Source organism: Xenopus laevis, chromosome 2L (genome assembly GCF_017654675.1).
Source record: "Xenopus laevis strain J_2021 chromosome 2L, Xenopus_laevis_v10.1, whole genome shotgun sequence".
Classification (NCBI taxonomy): Eukaryota; Metazoa; Chordata; class Amphibia; order Anura; family Pipidae; genus Xenopus; species Xenopus laevis.
The window spans coordinates 158,313,744-158,336,847 of NC_054373.1; the positions used below are offsets into that span (position 1 = coordinate 158,313,744).

The 23,104-nt window shown below is 39.6% G+C and overlaps 1 protein-coding gene across 1 annotated transcript; it reads left to right on the forward strand.

The window, feature by feature from the left end:
* Positions 1–1,220: 1,220 nt before the first annotated feature.
* Positions 1,221–18,205, forward strand: rnaseh2b.L (ribonuclease H2 subunit B L homeolog; the record flags this gene model as incomplete). The annotated part of the gene is given in 11 exon segments (NM_001095494.1): positions 1,221–1,298; positions 3,316–3,387; positions 5,865–5,972; positions 7,001–7,077; positions 8,646–8,763; positions 8,940–9,004; positions 11,319–11,424; positions 14,767–14,848; positions 15,945–15,987; positions 16,579–16,656; positions 18,017–18,205. Coding segments are annotated over 11 exon segments (921 nt in total). The 3' UTR covers positions 18,125–18,205.
* Positions 18,206–23,104: the final 4,899 nt, after the last annotated feature.

The following is a 23,104-nucleotide window of genomic DNA, read 5'->3' on the forward strand; positions in this document are numbered from 1 at the left end:
ACACCCAAAGACTTGCATGGCGCTGTGCGTCAAAATTTCGCCACACAGCAAAAAAATTGCTGGTGGCAAATTTTTGGCGAAACAAAACGGTTCAAATTCGCCCATCCCTAAAGAAATTGTAACAATATAAGATAACAGGTTCCTTGGGAAAAGTTAGACTAACAGCTTAAAGGGCAATTCACTTTCAAAAATACAGAAATATGTTCAAACTTTCATAACCTGCCAAATTTTGTAAAATGAACATGGTAATTAGGGTTGTGGCCACAAAAATGGGCATGGCCAAAAATATTGCAGCGGGTTGTCAGCTTTTAAAAAGGAAGGGAGCGGGAACAAAAGGGTGGGGCGTGAGGGCAAAAGGGGCGGGGGCGTGACGGCAAAGGGGTCAGAACCACTGTGCACGATTGGATGGGGCGGGTCGTGCCGCCAAAGCGGGCGGGGCCACAGCGCGCAAGTCACAAGAAGCCGGCAAAAAGGTTTGTTTTCACCAGACCGGGGGGCAGGCCATGAGCTTTTGTTAGCTGTATTACATATTTACTGGCTGCTACATTGCCGGTAAATTTGTAATACCAGCCCCAGCCTTGGCAAGTGTTTTACCGGCTACCGGCCGGGCAGCAAACCTATTGTCAAATGATGGTTGATCCCAATGTTATTAATAGGGAAAAAGATAAATATATACAAAGGCCGGTATTTTTTTCCAGAAAAGGTGGTGACACTAGCTACACGCAGCAAAGTTTTTTGTCCCTCTTTTTATTTCCAAAATGTTTCGAGGTATGTAAACATGTTGTGCTAACTCCACCTTTATGACCTTTATTTCTGAGAGTATTTATTCCCAGGGCGTGAAACAACAGAGCCTGACAGCAAATTAGTGATATTCGGCAACAAAACACCAACGCGCACTAAGCATGCCGGAAGTGAAACTTCTATTTTGCCTCAACATCATGACGATAGCCGGTTGCTACCATCTCTAGCGCCGTGGGGGACACGGGATACGGAGTAGATTAATAAATGACGTATTTCTTGAGAGAAATAGGGTCCATGTTATTTAAGGATAACAAATAAAGGCGCTTGTCGTAAACTGTTTCCTGTTCCTCAATTCCTCTCACGCAAAAGATTATGTTTCAGTTGTACGTTTGTCGCCCCCCCCCCGCCGAATGTGCCATCCCACGTGAGAGTTTGGTTCAATCCAGGAAGCCCCTCCCCTGAATGCTGAGCGCGCGCAATTGGGACTGGTAACATGGTGTCCCGGAGAAAGGCGCCGAGGAGTGGGCAGAGCGAACAGTGGGTGCTGCTGGCACCAGGTACGTGCGTGTGTCAGACTTATGGGGCTCAGCTTCGTTCTCTGTTTAGATAAACAACACGTGAAACCTGCAAGGGATTGATCTATTATTAACCTAAACTACAGCACAAGCCTTAGCGGAATGCTGGTAGTTGTAGTTCATTAACAGCTGAATCCCTTAATGATAAATATGATAATGATTTACCTTAAAGGGGTTGTTCACCTTTCCAAAACTTTTCCAGTTCAGTTATTTTCAGATTGTTCCCCAGAAATAAAGACTTTTTTTCACTTTCCATTATTTTATTTTTTTTTCCAAAATCTAAGTTTAAAGTTGAATGTTCGTGTCTCTGGTGTTTGAGTCTGGCAGCTCAGTAATTCAGGCGCAGACTGTAAACGGTTAAAATTTTGCAACATTTTGTTTATATATTTCTCAGCAGTATCTCTGGAGTATTAGCAACTATTGTATCAATTCTAACAGCTGCCTGTAATGAAACCCAGAGATTCTGCTCAGCAGGGACAAAGATAAGAAATGTATCAACTAAGGGTCAGTCCACACAGGGTGTTTTGGGGAGATTTGGTCGCCTGGCTACTAATCGCCTCGTTTTTGCGGTGACCAATCTCACCAAACGCCTTCCCTGAATATCCCCCGGCTAAAATGAAAAACCGCCGGCGCTAATCACAGGCGGCGATTCATTTTATGAAGTTGCCTCACAACGTCGGAAAACGAACCGCCACGTGTGATTAGCACCAGAGTTTTTTCATTTTAGCTGGTGCAGGAACAGGGAAGGCGTTTGGGGAGATTGGTTGTCGCAAAAACGAGGCGATTAGTCCCCAAAACGCCCTGTGTGGACTTACCCTAACATTGTCAATTTAGAACAGTTCATAAGGTCCCCCCCCCCCGTTCCCAGAGCTGCTTTAGGGTCAGTGCACACTGGGAGATCAGTTGCCCCATCGACAAATCCCCTCTTCTTCGGGAACTGCCTTCCCCCCTGCCCTCGGCCGGCAAAAATGGAAATCTCCTGCGGCAATGCACACGCTGCAATTTGTTTTCCGAAGTTGCCTCACATGAGCTTGAACCCTTATTGGGTGAAAAATTACACTTAAATATTAGAAAAACAGCGACACATAGAAAAAAGAACATAATTGGAAAAAGTCATTATTTCTTGTCATCTATCTGAAAACAACTAGTTGTTTGAAGCTGAACAACCCCTTTAATGTGAGCCTCGGTTCCAATGAGAGATGTATATTCTGTTCATCAATCAAAGGGGCACTGATAAACATTACAGAGGTGTAAGTAAGTGCCTGTGTCTTTGCCATATTATAGACTACAGTATCCAAAGCAGCTTCTTGCACCCCCTTCTCTTTGCTGTGTATGATGCCAGTATATTAATATTGTGAGTATGATGCCAGTATATTAATATTGTGAGTATGATGCCAGTATATTAATATAGATTAGGGTAGAGAGATATCCCCTTAATTAATTAAGGGGATATCTCTCTACCCTAATCAAGATTGATATCCTTCTGACCCAAGTCAGATCCCTTTAGGGTGAGGCCACACTCGGCGTTTTGGGGAGATTTGGTCGCCTGGCGACTAATTGCCTCATCTTTTCGGCGACCAATCTCCCCAAATGCCTTCCCTCACTCTGCGCCGGCGCTAATCACTCGCGGCAATTCATTTTCCGAAGTCGCTCGAAGTTTCCTCGTGAGGCAACTTCGGGCGACTTCAGAAGACAAACTGCCGCCTGTGATTAGCACCAGTGTTTTTTCATTTTAGCTGGCGCAGAGTGAGGGAGGGCGTTTGGGGAGATTGGTTGCCGCAAAGACCAGGCGACCAAATCTCCTCCAAACGCCCAGTGTGGCCTTACCCTTAATTAATTTATTCGATTATACCGATTGATAGATCTGCCCATTATCCAATTCAGTATATTAATATTGTGAGAGGGCCCGGAGTGAGGCTCCCCAGAAGTTTCTAAGTTTGCACTGATTGCATTTCATTTATATTCAGCTGTTTAATGCATTTATTTCATCTTCTTTCAGAATCGCTATCCGGAGATGCCAAGAACTTGAGCGACGAGACTGTTTTTGTAAAGCTGCGGGCTCCATTTGCAGGTATTTTGCAGAAGAATGGGTCTATGGTGTCTCTATTGGGACATTCTTCTGCAGTTATGTTGTCTTGCACTGCTTCAGTCCCCAGTGATCAGTACATCATCCTTATGCACACATTGCAATCTATTCCCTTCCTGTCATGTAATGATCAATTATCAGGGCTCAGGAGTTCTACCTCTGTGGTTAGCACCCTTCTATCCCCTGTCTGGCACTCTGCTGGGAAAATCAGCCAGATATAATTCAGAAAGGTTTAAGAATCTTGTTGAGGCGATCACCATGTTGACTTGTTGAGCTTATCATTGTCCCAAAAGCCTGTATCCCCATAGTTTCCAACAATCTGATGAGCCTGCTATCACCCACCTTAAGGTGTGCATATCTGCAAAGATCCGCTCATTGGGTGACCTTGCCAAACTATCATACATTTTAAAGGAGAACTAAATCCTAAATATGCATGTGGCTAAAAATGCCATATTTTATATACTGAACTTATTACACTAGCATAAAGTTTCAACTTGTCAATAGCAGCAATGATCCAGGACTTCAAACTTGTCACAGGGGGTCACCATCTTGGAAAGTGTCTGTGACTCTCACATGCTCAGTGGGCTCTGAGCAGCTGTTGAGAACAGGCCCGGATTTGTGGCGAGGCCACATAGGCCCGGGCCTAGGGCGGCACATTTTTGGGGGCGGCATGCCGCCCAGCCGCTCTGTGGGGAGCCTGTGCTCCCCAGTGCTTTTGCGCCAGCGTGTGGTAGTGCGGGCAGGCGCCCGCCCAGCGAATCCGGCGCTGGTTGAGAAGCTAAGCTTCCGGGTCGTCACAAATTATCCAGCAAAAATTAGGTTTGTCTGTAGTATAAGCTGATGCTATAGGGCTGATTATTAAATTCTGATGCTAATTGCACTGGTTTCTGTGCTGCCATGTAGTAATTATATGTATTAATTACTAATCAGCCTTATACTGTGGCATTTATATTCTATGTGTACTGTACCGTATATACCCGAGTATAAGCCGAGTTTTTCAGCATCCAAAATGTGCTGAAAAAGTCTACCTCGGCTTATACTCGGGTCAGCGGTACCCGAGTAGCTGAGATTGCAGTCACTTTTAATCATTCCTATACCAACAGTACACTTGGGGAGAGACTGCAATATCCCACAATGCCCTCTGTTGGTTATATGAAAGAATAACAGTGCGCCCTCTGTTGGTTATATGAAAGAATAACAGTGACTGCAATATCACACAGTGCCATCTGTTGGTTATATGAAAGAATAACAGTGCGCCCTCTTGGTTATATTAAAGAATAACAGTGACTGCAATATCACACAGCACCCTCTGTTGGTTGTATGACAGAATAACAGTGCGCCCTCTGTTGGTTATATGAAAGATTAACAGTGACTGCAATATCACACAGCACCATCTGTTGGTTGTATGAAAGAATAACAGTGCGCCCTCTGTTGGTTATATTAAAGAATAACTGACTGCAATATCACACAGCACCCTCTGTTGGTTATATGAAAGAATAACAGTGCGCCCTCTGTTGGTTATATTAAAGAATAATAGTGACTGCAATATCACACAGCACCCTCTGTTGGTTATATGAAAGAATAACAGTGCGCCCTCTGTTGGTTATATGAAAGAATAACAGTGACTGCAATATCACACAGCGCCATCTGTTGGTTATATGAAAGAATAACAGTGACTGCGATATCACACAGCGCCATCTGTTGGTTATATGGAAGAATAACAGTGACTGCAATATCACACAGTGCACTCTGTTGGTTATATGAAAGATTAACAGTGACTGCAATATCACACAGCGCCATCTTTTGGTTATATGAAAGAATAACAGTGATGGCAATATCACACAGCGCCCTCTGTTTGTTATACGAAAGATTAACAGTGATGGCAATATCAAACAGCACCCTCTGCACATGGTAGTGGGACAGTGGGACAATGCACACAGTAATCCATTTGGCAATTCTCTGTCACCATCAACTTTGCAAAGAAGTCCGGTTGATCGCTGGGGGGGGTCGCTTTGGCAGAATGTGCGCTGCTGGGAGACAGGGCTGTAGTTGTGTCTAGGCTTATACTAGAGTCAATAAGTTTTCCCAGTTTTTGTAGGTAAAATTAGGTACCTCGGCTTATACTCGGGTCGGCTTATACTCGAGTATATACGGTATATTGTGAGTGGGTCCCTAAGCTCAGCAAGTGACATCAGCACAGAGCATGTGCAGTGAATCAGCAGAAAAGAAAATGGGGAGCTATGGGGCATCTTTGGAGACAGATCTTTACTGCTAAAGGGTTGTGGCTGCCTTGGGCTGGTACAGGTGCCCAAAACATAATGTACAAAATTTTTTAGCTACTTCTTTAGTTAGGCTTTAGTTCTCCTTTAATATATTGTCACCTTTAGACAAGTGGAGAAGAAAAGAATACGTTTTATGTACATTAACAGCATTTAAAACATTAAACTGTTTTTCTGTTCTAGATAAGGGGGCTATGTTCTTGTTTATTAACTCTGGTCAGCAAATCTGTGAAGTAAAGGCTTTCCATGAAGAATATCGGTCATGGTTTATAGGTCAGACTGTTCAACAAGGTGAGAAATTACATTTTTGCTAAAACTTTGTCCCCCCTTCCCCCTTTTTTTAGCAATATGTACCATTTTAAATGGTTTACTGCTCCAATTCAATACAGTCCTATATAAAATATGCTGCCAGTAAAAAACTTTCACAAAAATGTTAATCATATCGTGAATTTAGTAGGAAATACAGGTATGGGACCTGGGGTTTTCCGGATAATGGATCTTTCTGTAATTCAGATCTACATACCTTAAGTCAATTCTAAAATCATTTAAACATTAAATAACCTAATAGGCTGGTTTTGCTGCCAATAAGGATTAATTAATTATTAGTTTGGATCAAGTACAAGGTACTGTTTTATTATTACAGAGAGAAAGGAAATAATTTTTAAAAATTAGGATTATTTGGATAAAATGGAGTCTATGGCAGGCGACCTGCCCATAATTCAGACCTTTCTGGATAATGGATTTCCAGATAACTATTTCCATACAGCTATTGTGTGAAGTTTTGGAAAACTAAATGTAAGAATTTGTTTTTGAGTAAAATAAATTCACTATACTCCTGTTTTATAGCAGTTGAGTCTGTCCAGACTTATATGCATCAGAGTATGCTTTACACTTCAAATAATACTGTTTCTCACTCAATCACATAGAGACAGAATATACATTTATATATATCTTGGGTTATTAGCATGAATACAAAAATGAATTGTTAAATACAGCTATTGTTTCCCATTATCCCGAAAAAAGTCAGAATTAGTGGAAGGCCAATAATTCAAATTTAAAAAAAAAATACTTTTTCTCTGTTTCTCTGTAATAATAAAACAGCACCTTGTACAGCACAGTGTACTTGATGTACATTTTGGAGGCATATTTAATGTTTCTTAAGGTTCACTTATAGATCACTTATCAAATAGATCACTTATCTGGGTAACCCCAAGTATGGCGCTAATCAAAGCTGCACTTTAAAGGATGACATTTAAGAAGTACAAATGCTGGATACTTTTTTCTGGTGTAATATAATTACTATTATTTGAATTTTCTAGATGGGAGACTGTTGATTGCAACGCCTATTGATCCGCTGTTTTTAGTTTTGCCCTATCTGATAAAAGCAGATAAAGAGGTACAGTATACACTGATATTCAGGTGCTTCCGTTATCTAGGAATCGGAGAAGCCAAACTTGTTAAAAGGAAGAATCTTTATTATTCCTTGTTAAAACACACACACCATGCGAGCAGGCAGGGGAACAGCTGTTTGAAGATCCCCTCCACAAAACCAAGTTTGCTTTGCATTTGTATTTCCGCAGCCAGAGTGGCTTTGGATGGTGCATTCCAATAACAGGTTTATATCAGCTCCACCAAGTGCAGTGGCGGCGTTTACCCTTATGCTTCCATTATCTATACCTAACGCATACCTAAAAAACAGACACAAAGTTAATGGGGGGTAACCCAGTCTGCTTATTGACTCCACGGAGATATTTTCATGGTATGATTATTGTAATATAATCCAACCCATGTGATTAGCCGACTAGATCTATAAATGAGTTTGTGCATTTTAATCTATTCAGTGTACATGACTGTGGCATATTTGCATTGCATACTGCGCAGTTTATGGAATGTGTGTGTGTATATGCATATTGCTCCCCTGCTTAATGGTTTTAAAAATTAGTGGTGAGCACAACTTTCCTTGTTTGCTATAGTTTATACAGGTGCAGTGGCCAGCTCCATGTTGTAGCTCCCACCCTTTCCAGCTATAGTCAGGTGATCTCACAGGTGGCTAGTAAAAGGGCAACCATGCTTGGGAGTTTTAAACTTGAAAGTTGCAGGTAAAACTTGGTCCCTGTGTAAGATGTATAATGAAGCAATAGAATTCTTAATGAATCAGATGAAAGTCGAGTGTAGGACTGGCCAGATATGGGATGACTTTGACGTAGTTGGCCAGCTTAAATATATTGCAATATATGGACAAACAATCCCTGTTTTGTTTAAAGGGGAAGGCATTTTTTAGTAGCTTAAGGCACAAAATGTCTCAATATCCTAAATATCTATATATATCTATCTAAATATATATATATATATATATATATATATATATATATATATATATATATATATATATATATATATATATATATATATATATATATTGAAAGTACCTGCACTCAAGTTCGAATGGTGGGTGCTTGGTTTAGCATTATGTATAATGTTCAGAATGGACCAGCACACCGATTATTTCCAAACAATTTATTGAGTCATCACTCGTATATCCAACGTTTCGGCCCTCGTTGGGGCCTTTATGATAAAGGCCCAATGAGGGCGAAACGTTGGATACACGAGTGATGACTCAATAAATCGGTGTGCTGGTCCATTCTGAACATTACATATATAGATATATATATATATATATATATATATATATATATATATATATATATATATATATATATATATATATATATATATATTAAAATAAAAGTGATTGAGACTTGGTACTTATATTCTGTAATGTAACAGTAGTGTGTTTCTTAAGCAAGGAAGAGGCCAAAATGTTGGATACACAAGTGATATGACTCAAATTGTTTGGAACTATATATATATATATATATATATATATATATATATATAAAATAAAATAAGTGATTGAAACTTGGTACTTATATTCTGTATTCTAACAGTAGTGTGTTTCTTAAGCAAGGAAAATTTCAGCCAGTGGAGCAAATTGTTGTGGATGAAGAGTTCCCATCATGCGGCATGTTACTGCAGTGCACTCCAGTCGCAAAATCACTTCACCATGTGACAGAAGAAAAAGGTACGTTTGCTCAAAATTACAAAGGATTACAGCAAAAGTGTAAGGTTTGCAGTCCTCCACATCCAGTCCATAGGACTCAAGTTGTATAGCACTGTGCTAGAGAATCTGGAGTTTTAACAACCATGCACTACAATAGTTATGCATTTTCTTTAATGTTTTCTTATTTTTAATTTTAGAAATAGGCAGCAAGAAATTCCACAAATACAGCAAAGAAAAAGCTTTAGTGTGGTTAAAGAAAAAGGTAAATCTCATCTTTTTTTGTGCTTACGATAATTCTTGCCTGCGATTTATGGGCATTTTTTCATGTAATCCAGTCTGTTTTGTTTATGGGAATGGTTTCTTTATCATAACTATGTGGGTAAATGCCATATTCTTCATTGGAAGCAGGAGTCTTATCAAGCAATAGCCCAGACCCTGTGACCAAGGGGTTATAAGTTGTAGTAGTAAACTTGAGCTTTTGACCAAGTCCATAGCCTATTGTCTCATGTATGGGGCCAAACTGATGTCCTGCCGATGGATATCTCTCTGGGCATGTTATATGATCTCACCATCTGAAAGGGGTGGCTCACCTTTAAGGGTCTGGCCAGATTCGGGGAGATTAATCGATCCAGCGACAAATCTCTTCTGGGCGAATCTGCTCACGTGGCCAGACCCTAAATTAACTTTAGTATGTTACAGAATGGCCAATTTTTTTTTTAATTATTTGCCTTATTATTCTGACTCTTTCCACCTTCCAAATGGGGGTCACTGACCCCATCTTAAAAAAACAAATGTTCTGTAAGGCTACAAATGTATTGTTATTGCTACTTTTTATTCCTCATTTCATATTCAGGCCTCTCCTATTCATATTCCAGTCTCTTATTCAAATCAGTGCATGGTTGCTAGGCTAACTTGAACCCTAGAGAGCGGCTGAATAAAAAGCAAAATAAATAAGTAATAAATGTAATTGCAATCCAATTGCAAATTGTCTCAGATTATCACGCTCCACATCATACTAAGATTTAATTTAAAGGTGAGCAACCCCTTTAAGTAGACTTCAGGGCTCCTTAAAGAAGCTTATTCAATGTACCTTAATTAATCAATCATTGCTGTATCATAAATTACAAAATTGTTTCTAAAATCCTAATGTCTCAATTGTACCCTAACCTTTCGTATGTAGGGCCCTCTAATCCTATTGTACTCTTGTTTGTTATTCACCAATTATTCCCCGTTTGTTATGATGATGGCACACAGTGCATTTTGGCTGCTGCTTCTCTCAACAAGTGACAATGCAAAGTTATGTTCTGTAGTACAAGATACAGAAATATATTCTTTGCACATTTTGGGAAATTGTGTTCATTGCACATTTTTGTGAGTCCATGTGCAGGGTTACTTGTGGACTTTTTTTGACATTAGTAGGAAGCTGCTCACAGTGAATCACAAACATAAGGCCAATGGTACACCAGGCTGGTTCTCCCCCTGCAAAGAAAGTCAGTTATATATATAATAGCCGATTCGAGCAGATCTCATTCTTTCCAGAAATACATGGAGTAGATCCTGGTGTGGAAAAACAGAAGTATGCATTTTTGTGCCAAATTTTGCTTTGTGTTTGTGTGCACACAGGCCAACATCATACTTGTCAGTGCATTTACAGTAAGGAGCAGATGGGAGTGTACGCAGATGGGACTGCCATTGTAGCAGGTGACGAAACCACGTGGTGTGCCATTAGCCTTAGGCCGGAACCAGACAATGCGGACAGAGAATCTGCTGCCCTGCTGCTCCCGTTGTCTTCTGAAGGCAGGAATTTCGTCACAAAATGCTAATTATTGCGTTTCGGCGGCAAATTCCACTACTTCTGCCTGTACCCGAGTGGAGACAATACTTCTGGTTGGAGGCAGAGCTGGAGTGTGGGAGCGGATGCTCAGCCTGTGAAGAAACGCAGATCTGCAATTGTCTGGCCAAGCCTACTGTGTGTCTTGGCTGTTACATCTGTAACTTGCAATTTTGACTGCTGAGGGCTTAGGGTGGTGGCACATGTGAAGATTCGGGGAGATCAGCGGCCCAGCAACAAATCTTCTCTACTTCGGGCGACTAATCTCCCCAAAATGCATATGAATTGCCGGCAGGATGGCATGTGCATTGCTTGGGATTTCCAAAGTCGCCCAAAGTTTCCTCGTGAGGCAACTTCAGCCGACTTCAGAAATGTATGCCATCCAGTGGAGATTTGTATTCTAGCCGGTGGGAAGGCATTTCGGGGAGATTAGTTGCTACAGTAGACAAGATTTGTCTCTGGGCGACTAATCTCCCCATCTGCCACTACCCTTAGGCAAAACACAGCACTCGTGAATTGGCCTGTATCCACCTTAGCCTGTATGTCTTATCCATTAGGCCAGTGTCAGACAAAGCAGATTCTCGCATATGTTTCTGCACAGACTGATATCCACTATGTATGGCACTATCGTTACTCTCACACTCCCAATACATTGTTGTCACTGAGTGATGAATGATCTTGTTTGGTTTAATTACTATATGTCTAAATAAACCGTTTGATCCTGTTCTGGTTTTCTTATATGCAGGTTGACCAGACAGTTAAGGTTCTCAAAAGTAGTAAAGTTTGTGTGGGAGGAGGAGTACAGTCTGCTACCTTTATACGCAGTACACAAGGATCGGATGTTAAAGAAGGTAAGACTCGCCAAAAAATGTGATCTTATATTAGCACAGTAATGTCATTTGTCAGTAAATGACCTGATATTTCTGTTCTTGTTTTCCCAAGAAGTTCTTTCTGATTGGCTGCTTGTACTGTTATAACCTGCTGTAACATACTTAAAAGCTGTTGCCAACCACTGGCATTGATGAGAAAATTTGGTTTGGGACTCCAAATCCAAAAAAGGAAAAACAATCCACAAGCGTAAAGTCACAGAAAGTCACATTTCACACAATTTATGTGCCATAAATAGGGCCATTGTTTTCTCTACATACTATTCATTTTTCTGCTGTGAAAACAGTAACTTCCGAGCTGTGAAAACATTGGGTCCTGAGCACAACTATGTGTGTGTGGAAAAATCAGAGAGGGGTCTGCTGCTGACCTTGTTCCCAGTCCCTCTACACAGTGCAGCTTTGCAACCTCTCTAAGAATTTCAGGTCATGTTTGAACCGTACCCTTGACTGTTAGATATGTTCTCTGGTACCGCCCTATGTTAAAATCTGCTTGGTTTTTTGTGTGCTTACAGCATTTAACCTGTCCAAGTGGCAAAGCAATTATTTCTTGCAACTTTTGTTTAATTCTGTGTGTACAGATGTGTAATAGGGGACCTTAATGAATGCAGATAACTGGCTAGCACAGTATATCATTTACAATATTTCATTTGCACCACCTGTAAAATGGCACACAGATGCAAATGCTTTGAGCAAAACAAAGGAAATTTTGTCATTTGCTTTTCTTGCTGTTATTGCAAGGTCTGAGTATGCAATTCAGACAGGAATGCACATTCTACTGTATCAATAAGAGCAATAAAACTGAACACCCCTATTCATCAATATTTTGTTATGCACTTAGAGGGCAACCAAATGCCCCAAATTGCCATGTCTGCCCTTAAAGGGGTGGTACACTTTTAAACTAACTTTTCATATGTTCTAGAATGGCTAATTCTAAGCAACTTTTTTTTTTTTTTTAATGATTTGCCTTTTTCTTCTGAGAGTCACTGACCCCATCTAAAAAACAAATGCTCTGTAAGGCGACACATTTATTTGTTCTTTTATTAGTCCATAAAATAGTAGTTAGAGGAGAGCACTCATAGAAGCAGATACTGCTAAAACATTTTATTATTGACTACACATCACACGACATGTTTCGGGCATGGCCCTTTCTCAAGTGTTCTTTTATTACTCATCTTTCTGTCCAGGCCCTCTCCTATTCATATTCCAGTCTCTCATTCAAATCAATGCATGGTTGCTATAGTAATTTGGACCCTAGCAACCAGATGGTTGAAATTGCAAACTAGACAGCTGCTGAATAAAAATCTAAATAAATAATAACAAATAATAAAAAATGAAAACTTAATCGAAAATTGTCTCAGAATATTACTCTCTACATCATATTAAAAGTTAATCTGAAGGTGAACAACCCCTTTAAACAACTTCTTACCTAATCTGCTGACGTTGTTTTACTTGTAATATTTGTGTGTACAGTCTTGTGTTGTTAGAGTTGCTTACTGTTGTGTAATGGCTGCATGAACCTGCTAATAAAGTTATACTCTACTCATCGTCGGCTACCAAAACATAAGTCATCTAGTGAGAACAACGTTATCAGCGTCTGCTTGTGTTTCTTTCTAGTTCTACTAGAGCTGCTCTTCCAAAAATGGCTGCTGGACTCTTATTAGTCCTCAGTTACAAAACTACACTGTCTAGAAATGGATGAAACTTGATGAAAATAGAATGACTTTACTCTCCATTGAGTTATTGAAACATTTTGCAATTAAGAGCTTACATAAATATTCTTATATTATAATAATAAACTGCCAGACATTGCATGTAACATGGTACAAGACAATGGTCTTTACAAGCACAGTTTTTGGAAATTTACTGTAATAGGCACATTTGTTAATTGGCTGCACTTTTTTTATTGGCTGCTTTATCATGGCAGTGCTTTATGTTTCACCATTTGAAGCAGCAATTGAATATAACATGCAAGTTTATGGCCTCACAAGCTGCATCATCAAGCACTGACAATAGCTGCTCACTAGTGTCATCATACCATGTATGGAACAAGCAGGTTTGGAAATCCGATTTGACAAGAAAGTCTTCAGACATTGGGTGTAGTCCTGGGGCCATATTGACTCAAAGTGGCTCATCTGTTAGGTTGTGAAGCTGGTCAGACTAGTAAATCTTTCTGTGAGTGCCCAGCTTCTACTACCCATCAAGTACCCACTTGATCCATAGTAGACATTGTCTGACTAGAAGAATAAAGGTGCTTGGAAAGGCATTAAAGGAACAGTACAGTATAAAAATTAGGGATGCACCGAATCCACTATTTTGGATTCGGCTGAACCCCCGAATCCTTCGCAAAAGATTCGAATACCGAACCGAATCCTAATTTGCAAATGCAAATTAGGGGTGGGAAGGGGAAAGCATTTTTTAGTTCTTTCTTTTGTGAAAAAAAGTCACGTGAATTACCTACCTGCCCCTAATTTGCATATGCAAATTAGGATTCGGTTCAGATGGGCAGAAAGATTCAGCTGAAACCGAATCCTGCTATTAGGGATGCACCTGGATTCGGTGCATCCCTAATAAAAATAAAAACTGGGTAAATAAGCTGTGCAAAATATTTCTAATATAGTTAGTTAGCCAAAAATATAATGTATAAAGGCTGGAGTGACTGGATGTCTAACATAATAGCCAGAACACTACTTCCTGCCTTTCAGCTCTCTTGGCTTCCACTGAAGACCGTAACCAATCCAGACAGTAACCAATCAGAGACTTGAGACAGGGCATATGGGTTAGAACTGTTGCTTTTGAATCTGAGTATCCCTTTAAAGAGAAAGCTGAAAAGCAGGAAGTGTTCTGGCTATTATGTTAGACATGCAGTCACACCAGCCTTTATACATTACATTTTTTATTTTGCACAGCCCATCTATTTACCCAGTTTTTATTTTTATACTGAACTGTTCCTTTAACCTTATACAGTGTTTCTGATAACCTGGGCAGCGATAAATATTCATTAGGAAATAGCAGCAATCGGTTCACCAAGACTTTACAACCGAAGAGTTGTATATAACCGTTTTCTACAGCACAGGACCACACTTGTAGGTACATAAGCAACAGGAGAGAGAGAATCACACAAGCAACAGATTCTAAAAATGTTAGTTTTCCACCCTGTGCTTTATACGTTATACCAAAGCAAGGAAACCCTACTCACAACATTCTATGCAAACTCTTTAATGATGGTTTTTTGTTGAAGTTCTCAGGGAAAATGTATTTGAATATAGTTGACTTGGTTATATATCACCTGTTCCTCTCCCCTTGTAGAAGACTACACACGCTATGCGCATGGTCTGATTTCAGAATATCTCACTGAAGATCTCAGAGAGGATTTGTCAAAGTATTTAGGGTAAGACATCAATTGTATGCCAGATATTGGAAAAATAGTCTGGCCATGCATGTGTTTCTTTTCAGATTCTGTTTTTATAGGTCTATGATATCTCCATGAACATACAGGAGTGATGTACAGGGGTCTTATGCAACTAAAGTTATAACCTTTCCATTTTCCCATCACATGTTCCAAATAATGTGCTGTCCAATTATAAACTTAAATGTGCAATAACAATATGGCCTTTCCAGACGGCATAAGCTCATGAAGGATACAAACTAAGGCATAAAGGGGAATTTTAAATCAAATCAAATGTTATATGTCCTAGTGATGTGAGAAATTGAATTTGAATGTAGTTGGAATGCTAATGTGGGGAATAAGCAGGAGTAACAGAATAGGAAGGGACATGATTGATGTGAAAAGCAAACCTCACTTTTAAACAACTCTCTGGTTGCTAAGATGAATTGCAGAGTTAATTAGGAAGTTACTGCCAACAACAAACTCAGGCTAACATCACACCGGGAGAATTATTGGCATTCTGTGATCTCAACCTTGTGTAGGAAATGTTTTGTCTTATTGTTGTGGGCAACTGCAATTAATTCTCATGTGGCTCTTCTGTCTCCAAGAAAAAGCTGTCCATGGAAATAAGTTATATATGGGTTGTGCCTAATTAGCAATCTTCTTAGATGGAATGATTGACCTTGATAGATAGGGGTACAATTATCTGCAGGAATTAGCGGTCACATAAATATTGGCAATTACAGGTATAGGATCTGTTATCCAGAAACCCTTTATCATGAAAGCTCCAAATTATGGAATTGCCCTCTCCTACAGTCTTCATTGATTTTTAAAGTAGATTGTACTTGATCCCAACTAAAATATAATTGATCCTTATTGGAAGCAAAACCAGCCTATTGGGTTTATTTAGTTTTTAAATTATTTTCTAGTAGCCTTAAGGTTTGAAGATCCAAATTACGGAAAGATCCTTTATCTGGAAAACCCCAGGAATTTTTGACAAAGTTCTGACTTCTGTAAGACTGTTAATCATTATTTAACAACTCTTGGTTGTTAATTCATGTTTGAAATATTGTAAACATTTTATCATTTTCAATAACAGGCTTCCAGATCTGTCAAGTCCAACTCCTGAGCCCCCAGTAAAGGTATAGTGGAAAGTTTTGGATGCTGCTTTGGGATCTTTTCACCATTTGCTTTGCTCTCTGCATGTGCCAAATCTTCTGTGGACTGTTCTAACTCTTCTCTGACTGAAATCAGTAAACAATGATGGGGATACTAACACAATCACTCAGCTCATTCAAATGCACAAAAAAAATAGATAGATAGATAGATATAAACAGTGGAGTCCGCACTCTCAGGACTTAAAATAAACTTTTTTTATTTAATAAAAGCTACAAGCTGACGTTTCAGTGGAAATATGCCTTATATTAGATATATATTACATATAGAGATATAGAGATATAGAGATATAGAGATATATATATATATATATATATATATATATATATATATATATATATATATATATATATATATATATATATATATATATATATATATATATATATATAGAGAGAGTGTTTGGAGAGCTGCTTTGTAATTGACCACCCTGTTAGTATTGTTATGAACACATGTTATATGCAGCACGTGCTATATGTGGGTGAGGCATTTGTGCATGTAGCCATCACAGGGTGTTAGGGACTAACTCAACAAACTTCCTCACTTTAACATTGCAGAAAAGGAGAGTTTCTGATGCGCCTGTGGAAGCAGATGAGGACTACACAAAGTATAATTCAGACAACAAGAGCAGAAAGGTGGGCTTTATTGTAATGTTACACCATTTGTGACATTTGAAGAATGAAGCTTATAGAAAAATCATTGCGTGTGGTGACATACATGACTGCTACCACATGACCGGCTGTTTTCAATGAGCCAAAGATGGTTATAGCTCTGAAGTTTATACCTTTGATTTGCCTTGCGCTTGGGTTTTTTACAGTCCTGCAAATTGTTACTGGCTTTGATGCTTCTTTATACACATAACTGCAGGGAATGATGATTTTGCTTACATGCATTATGCCAGCGCTTCACTGCTCTAAACTTGCTCCATCTGTACGGCCACATGCTGCAGGGTTTTGCTTTACAAACGCAGGTGGGACCCAGCATGTTGCATTTCACCTGCGTTTGGCGCATACATGCGTCTGTGTGAGTACAGCTTCCTTCACAATAATTGAGTGCATCTGTTCCTGTGCTCCCCTGCGGGTGAATGGAAGAAATCGCAATGCAGGAGAGCGCAGGAAAAACCGCCCATGTAAGTGCCCTAACTGACATCTGTTATTAGGCATCCGTAACATTAGAGAATGCTTCATCGTGTTGATCAATTTGTATTTTAGGTTAAGTGGCAATTTAAAATGAAACATGATATTCAAAAATCTGCAGCCTGTGGTATCCAATTGTTACCGGACTGCAACTCCTAGCATGGTTGTCAAGGGCATTCTCTGATTTATACTTTATCATTGGTGTTTAGTGCTTGGATATCCCTGGATTAAACCATTAAATGGGTGGTTCACCTTTAAGTTAACTTTTTGTATATCATAGAATGGCTAATTTTAAGCAACTTTTAAATTGGCCTTTTTTTTATCATTTTTGAATTATTAGCTTTCTTCTTGCCACTGACCCCATCTAAAAAAATAAATGCTCTGTAAGGCTAAAAATGTATTGTTATTGCTGCCTATTATTACTCATCTTTCTGTTCAGCTCCTATTCATATTCCAGTCTCTTATTTAAATCAATTCATGGTTGCTAGGGGAATTGCAATTTCAACAATGTAGTTGCTAGGGTCAAACTAGACAGATGCTGAATAAAAAGATAAGTAACACAAAAATCCCAAATAATAAAAAATTAAAACCAATTGCAAATTCTCAGAATAACACTCTCTACATCATACTAAAAGTTAATTTAAAGGTGAACAACCCTTTTAATGTCTTTTGTCCTATGAAAATTTATCTATATTAGGGAAGGCATCTGTGGCTCTTTCAGATTTATCTAACTAAAACTCCCAGTGTTCTATTAGACATCGAGAGTCTGTCAGGGAATCATAATTCAATGAGGACTCAGTTTAGAGAGAATATTACCACTTTCTGCTGTGCTAATGTGCCTGTTTGTTTTCCTTTGCAGTCCAATAGCAAGATGACAGCAGCCCAAAAATCACTGGCCAAAGTGGATAAAAGTGGGATGAAAAACATTTCTGCATTTTTTAGTCCCAAAGCCAAGGCCGCAAAGTAGAGAGGGGAAAAAAAGATTTTTTTCTGTTGTTCTGGTCAGAACGTGAATGTATTTTATAAAATAAAAATATTTTTGTTGTTTCTATAGCTTTGCTGTTCTATTATTAAGCATTATTGTATGCTATTTGTGCAACGGCTTCGATGTTTGGGAATTATGGAAATGGAACTTGGGGTACTTTTTTTTGCCTGAAACCCACTTTTGTGTAAATTCCGATTGATGTAAAGCACTTAACCTGCAGCAGCCTGGTGTAATGTTGTAAAAATTTCACACATTTTGCTCTTGCATATAAAGTAGGGATGCACCGAATTCGGGATTCGGCCAGGATTCGGTCTTTTTCAGCAGGATTCGGCTGAATCTTTCTGCCGAACCGAATCCGAATCCTAATTTCCATATGTAAATTAGCGGCGGGGAGGGAAATCTCGGTGATTTTTTATCACAAAACAATGAAGTAAAAATGTTTTCCCCTTCCCACCCCTAATTTGCATATGTAAATTAGGATTCGGTTCGGTATTCGGCCGAATCTTTCATAAAGGGTTCGGGCAAATCCAAAAAAGTGGATTCGGTGCATCCCTAATATAAAGTATATTACGTGCAATAATTTAAATTCACACAAGTGGAAGGTATATTTCGGTGATTTGCTACCTGTGGTAGACAGTATCCCTCGGATGACACAGCACACCATGGGGGCAAATTTATTAAAATGTTAGTTTAGAGCTTAAGAGAGGAACTCTACCATGCGTTTGGCGCCGACGCATGCAACGTGTTGGATATTGTGAAGGAGAATCGCATTAAGAACTACATTTATCTGACTGTCGGATGAAAACGTTGCATGTGTTTCGTCGCAATAGACGTGTTGGCACCAAACGCATCGTGGCGTTCCTCCCCTATAATGGCCAGAAACCTGGGGGCAGAAATATCAAAATGTGAGTTTAGAGATTAATAAATAAAAATTCACCCACGTTCGATTCATTCCTACGGCATTTTTAGAACCGTATTTATCAAATTGTGAGTTCTAACTCTCACCCACTGATAAATACAATTCTAAAAATCCCATAGGAATGAATAGAACGTGGGTGATTTTTTATTTATTAATCTCTAAAGTCACATTTTGATAAATCTGCCCCCATGTTTCTGGCCTTTATAGTTGGTATTTTACAAGTTCTTCTCTAACTGCATCACCTTATGAATAATAATCAATACAAAAGCAGTAATGTTCTTGCCAGAGCTTCTGCATTTTTGGGGTAATGGTAAGGAGTCACAGTGACCAAACCACCATAAGCCTTCTGTAAATATCAGCTCTGTATGGGGGATGCTGGGAAATCCCTGTTTGTCCAATAGCACAGTTGTCCTGGATTTCCTTGCATTTTATTTTGTGGGGATCAGAATAGTAGACATATGCCCATTTCCCCTCACATCCCTACAGGCAGCACTTGCATGTGAGATTAGCTCATTCTTGTAGGTAAATAAATTGTCCAATAAAAAACATCCCACCCCCATATAGGCCACATTTCCTTTCCCAAACCTCTGTTTTTCCTACCAGCCTTTCCTTTTTTTTTTTAAACTACTGTGGTAATTTGGCTGCAGGAGCCACTATGTGGATGTGCTCCCTGAACAGGGTTTGTCTCTCCTGTGCCGTGCGGGGTATGATGGTATGGGTTTGCATTTTGTGTTCCTTCCCTGGAGCTTATGTGTGGTAGAGCTTGTTCTGCCATCTGCAATGCTCCCCCGCCTTCCCCTTAATTGTTTTTTTATACCCGTCCGATTATTCAGACGGAAGGGAAGTACTGGCAGCATCATGATGTCTCACGTACTCATCGTAATCATCATACACAGGCTCATCGCACCCGGGAGGTGGCACTTCCAGGTCTGTGTAGTTAATGAGGAGTTTGGATAACATGCCAGGCTGCTTTTTGTATTGCCACTTCATATCCGGTGGTCCTCTTGCCTACCCCCCTGCCTCTGCTGGTAAGTCCTGCTCTGCTTATATTTTAGACAGTATATTAAAGAACAAAAGGTATTATTTAAATTATATTACTAAATGTAGGTTGTGTGACCCCCTCCTGAAACGCCATACTGTAATTCACCAAATCGCTATAGTTTAGTTGTATAGGCACCTGGAAAAAAAATCACCGCTGTAGAGATTGCAGAAGCATGCATCACTTCCTCCATCTCCCGGTCCAAAAGTGTGCATGTGCCAGACACTGATTTTGCTTTCTTGGAAGTTTTACGGACAGAGGCTGTTCCATGGGCAAAGTGTCATATGAAACAATTACAAAATTTCCTGCTGAGTGCTTGGGACCAATAAGAAAGGTCACTAGACTGAACGACTGGTCCTCCCTCGATGGTAAAAGAATCTGCTTTGGAAGCTCCGTGTAAGTATTTTGACAAAAGTACATCTTTTCTACATTCACGACGAGAGGTTGGGGCAGTTTCTATAGCGTACAATAAAGCAAGTTCCTGAAGAGCTAAAGGCACATTCTACTAGGGCAGTGGCAGCATCTTGGGCAGAGTAGGAAGGGGTTTCAATGGACCAAATTTGCAGAGCTGCTTCATGGTCTAAATTCTCCAGATTTTTCAAAGCATTACAGGTTGGATGTTTCAGCACCTCGAAAAACAGCCTTTGCTCAATCTGTCCTTAAGGCCTAATGTTCCCTCCCTCCTATTACTGCTTTTGAACTCTCGTAAGTGCTGCCTGTAGGGACGTGAGAGAAAGACACGATTAATAGTCACCGTAAATCCCTTTTCCCTCAGTTTCAGAGTCTAATTTTGGTTCTGTACATTACCACAATGAATTTTAAATGAAACAACTCAGATGCAGTTGAACTGCAGACTTTCAGCTTTAATTCAGTGGGTTGAACAAAAAGATTGCATAAAAATGTGAGGAACTAAAGCCTTTTAACACAATTGCTTAATTTCATGGGCTCAAAAGTAATTAGACAAATAAAAAAACTGAAAATAATTTGTTCATTTCTAATACTTGGTTGAAACCCCTTTGCTTGCAATGACAGCCTGAAATCTTGAACATCACCAGATTCTGGGTTTCCTCCTTTTTAATGCTCTGCCAGGCCTTTACTGCAGTGGCTTTCAGTTGTTTGTTTGTGGGCCTTTCTGTCTGAAGTTTAGTCTTCAACAAGTGAAATGCAGCTCAATTGGTTTCAGATCAGGTGACTAACTTGGCCAATCAAGAATATTCCACTTCTTTGCTTTAATAAACTCCTGGGTAGCTTTGGCTGTATGTTTTGGGTCATTGTTAGGGATTGGCGAATTTGACCCGTTTCGTTTTGTCAAAAATTCGCCGATGACGAAATGTCGCCGACACCCATTAAAGTCTATGGGCAGCAAAAAAAATTTGTTGACACACAATGCCATACAGGTCTATGGGCGTAATTTTTTTGGCGAAACAAGGCGAAAAAATTCGCCCATCCCTAGTCATTGTCCATCTGTATTATGAAACACCTCTCAAGTAATTTGACTGCATTTAGCTGGATTTGAGCAGACAGTGTCTCTGAACAGCTCAGAATTCATTCGGCTGCTTCTGTCCTGTGTCACATGATGGATAAACACTAGTGTCCCAGTGCCACTGGCAGCCATGCACACCCAAGCCATCACACTGCCTACGCCATGTTTTACAGATGATGTGGTATGCTTTGGATCATGAGCTGTTCCACACCTTCTCCATACTTTTTTCTTGCCATCATTCTGGTAGAGGTTGATCTTGGTTTCATCTGTCTAAAGAATGTTTTTCCAGAACTGTGCTGGCTTTTTTTTTTAGATGTATTTTTAGTCCAATCTAGCCTTTCTATTCTTGATGCTTATGAGTGGCTTGTACCTTGCAGTGCACCCTCTGTATTTACTTTCATGCCGTCTTCTCTTTATGGTAGACTTGGATATCTGTACGCCTACAGTACCTCCTGGAGAGTGTTGTTCACTTGTTTGGCTGTTGTGAAGGGGTTTCTCTTCACCATGGAAATGATTCTGTGATCATCCACCACTGTTGTCTTCCGTGGACGTCCAGGTCTTTTTGTGTTGCTAAGTTCACCAGGGTTTTCTTTCTTTCTCAGGTTGTACCAAACTGTAGATTTTGCCATTTTCTAATGTTGCAATTTCTCAAATGGGTTTTTTCTGTTCTTGCAGCTTAAGGATGGCTTGTTTCACCTGCATGGAGAGCTCCTTTGACCGCATGTTGTCTGTTCACAGCAAAATCTTCCACAAATAAGCACCCCCCCCCCCTCAAATCAACTCCAGGGCTTTTATCTGCTTCATTGATAATGACAAAACAAAAGAATTGCCCACACCTGCCCATGAAATAGCCTTTGAGTCAATTGTCCAATTACGTTTGAGCCCCTGAAATGAAGTGATTGTGTTTAAAAAAGGCTTTAGTTCCTCACATGTTTATGCAATCTTTTTGTTCAACCCACTGAATAAAAGCTGGAAGTCTGCATTTTAATTTGCATCTGAGTTGTTTCATTTAAAATTCATTGTGGAAATATTCAGAACCAAAATTAGAAAAAAAAGTTGTCTCTGTCCAAAGATTTTTGGGCCTAACTGTGTATATGTGTATATACAGTATATATACAGTATACATGTGTAAGTGCTATTGGGCCTGAGGGAAAAGGGATTTCCAGTGAGTATAAATCCTGTCTTTCTGAGTATAACCACTCATGTGAGCCAATCCAGAACTACCGTATTTATTGCATTGTGACGCATATTTTCCCCCCAGGAAAATCAATCAACAGCTTCTTAATTTCCAATCTAAGGAGCATGTGGATATAGAATGGGCACAAACACATTGTAAATGCTTCTCTATGTTCTGATTTAGAGAAAATTCTATTGTATGCATTCAGATCACAGCAGTTTCCCTATGGGTCTGTACTCACAGCAACCGAGATCTATAGTGAATTCAATAAAAAACAAGACCTGTTTTGATTGCATTCAGCATTAATGTTTGTTACCGTGGGTACAGACCCACTGGGGACATAC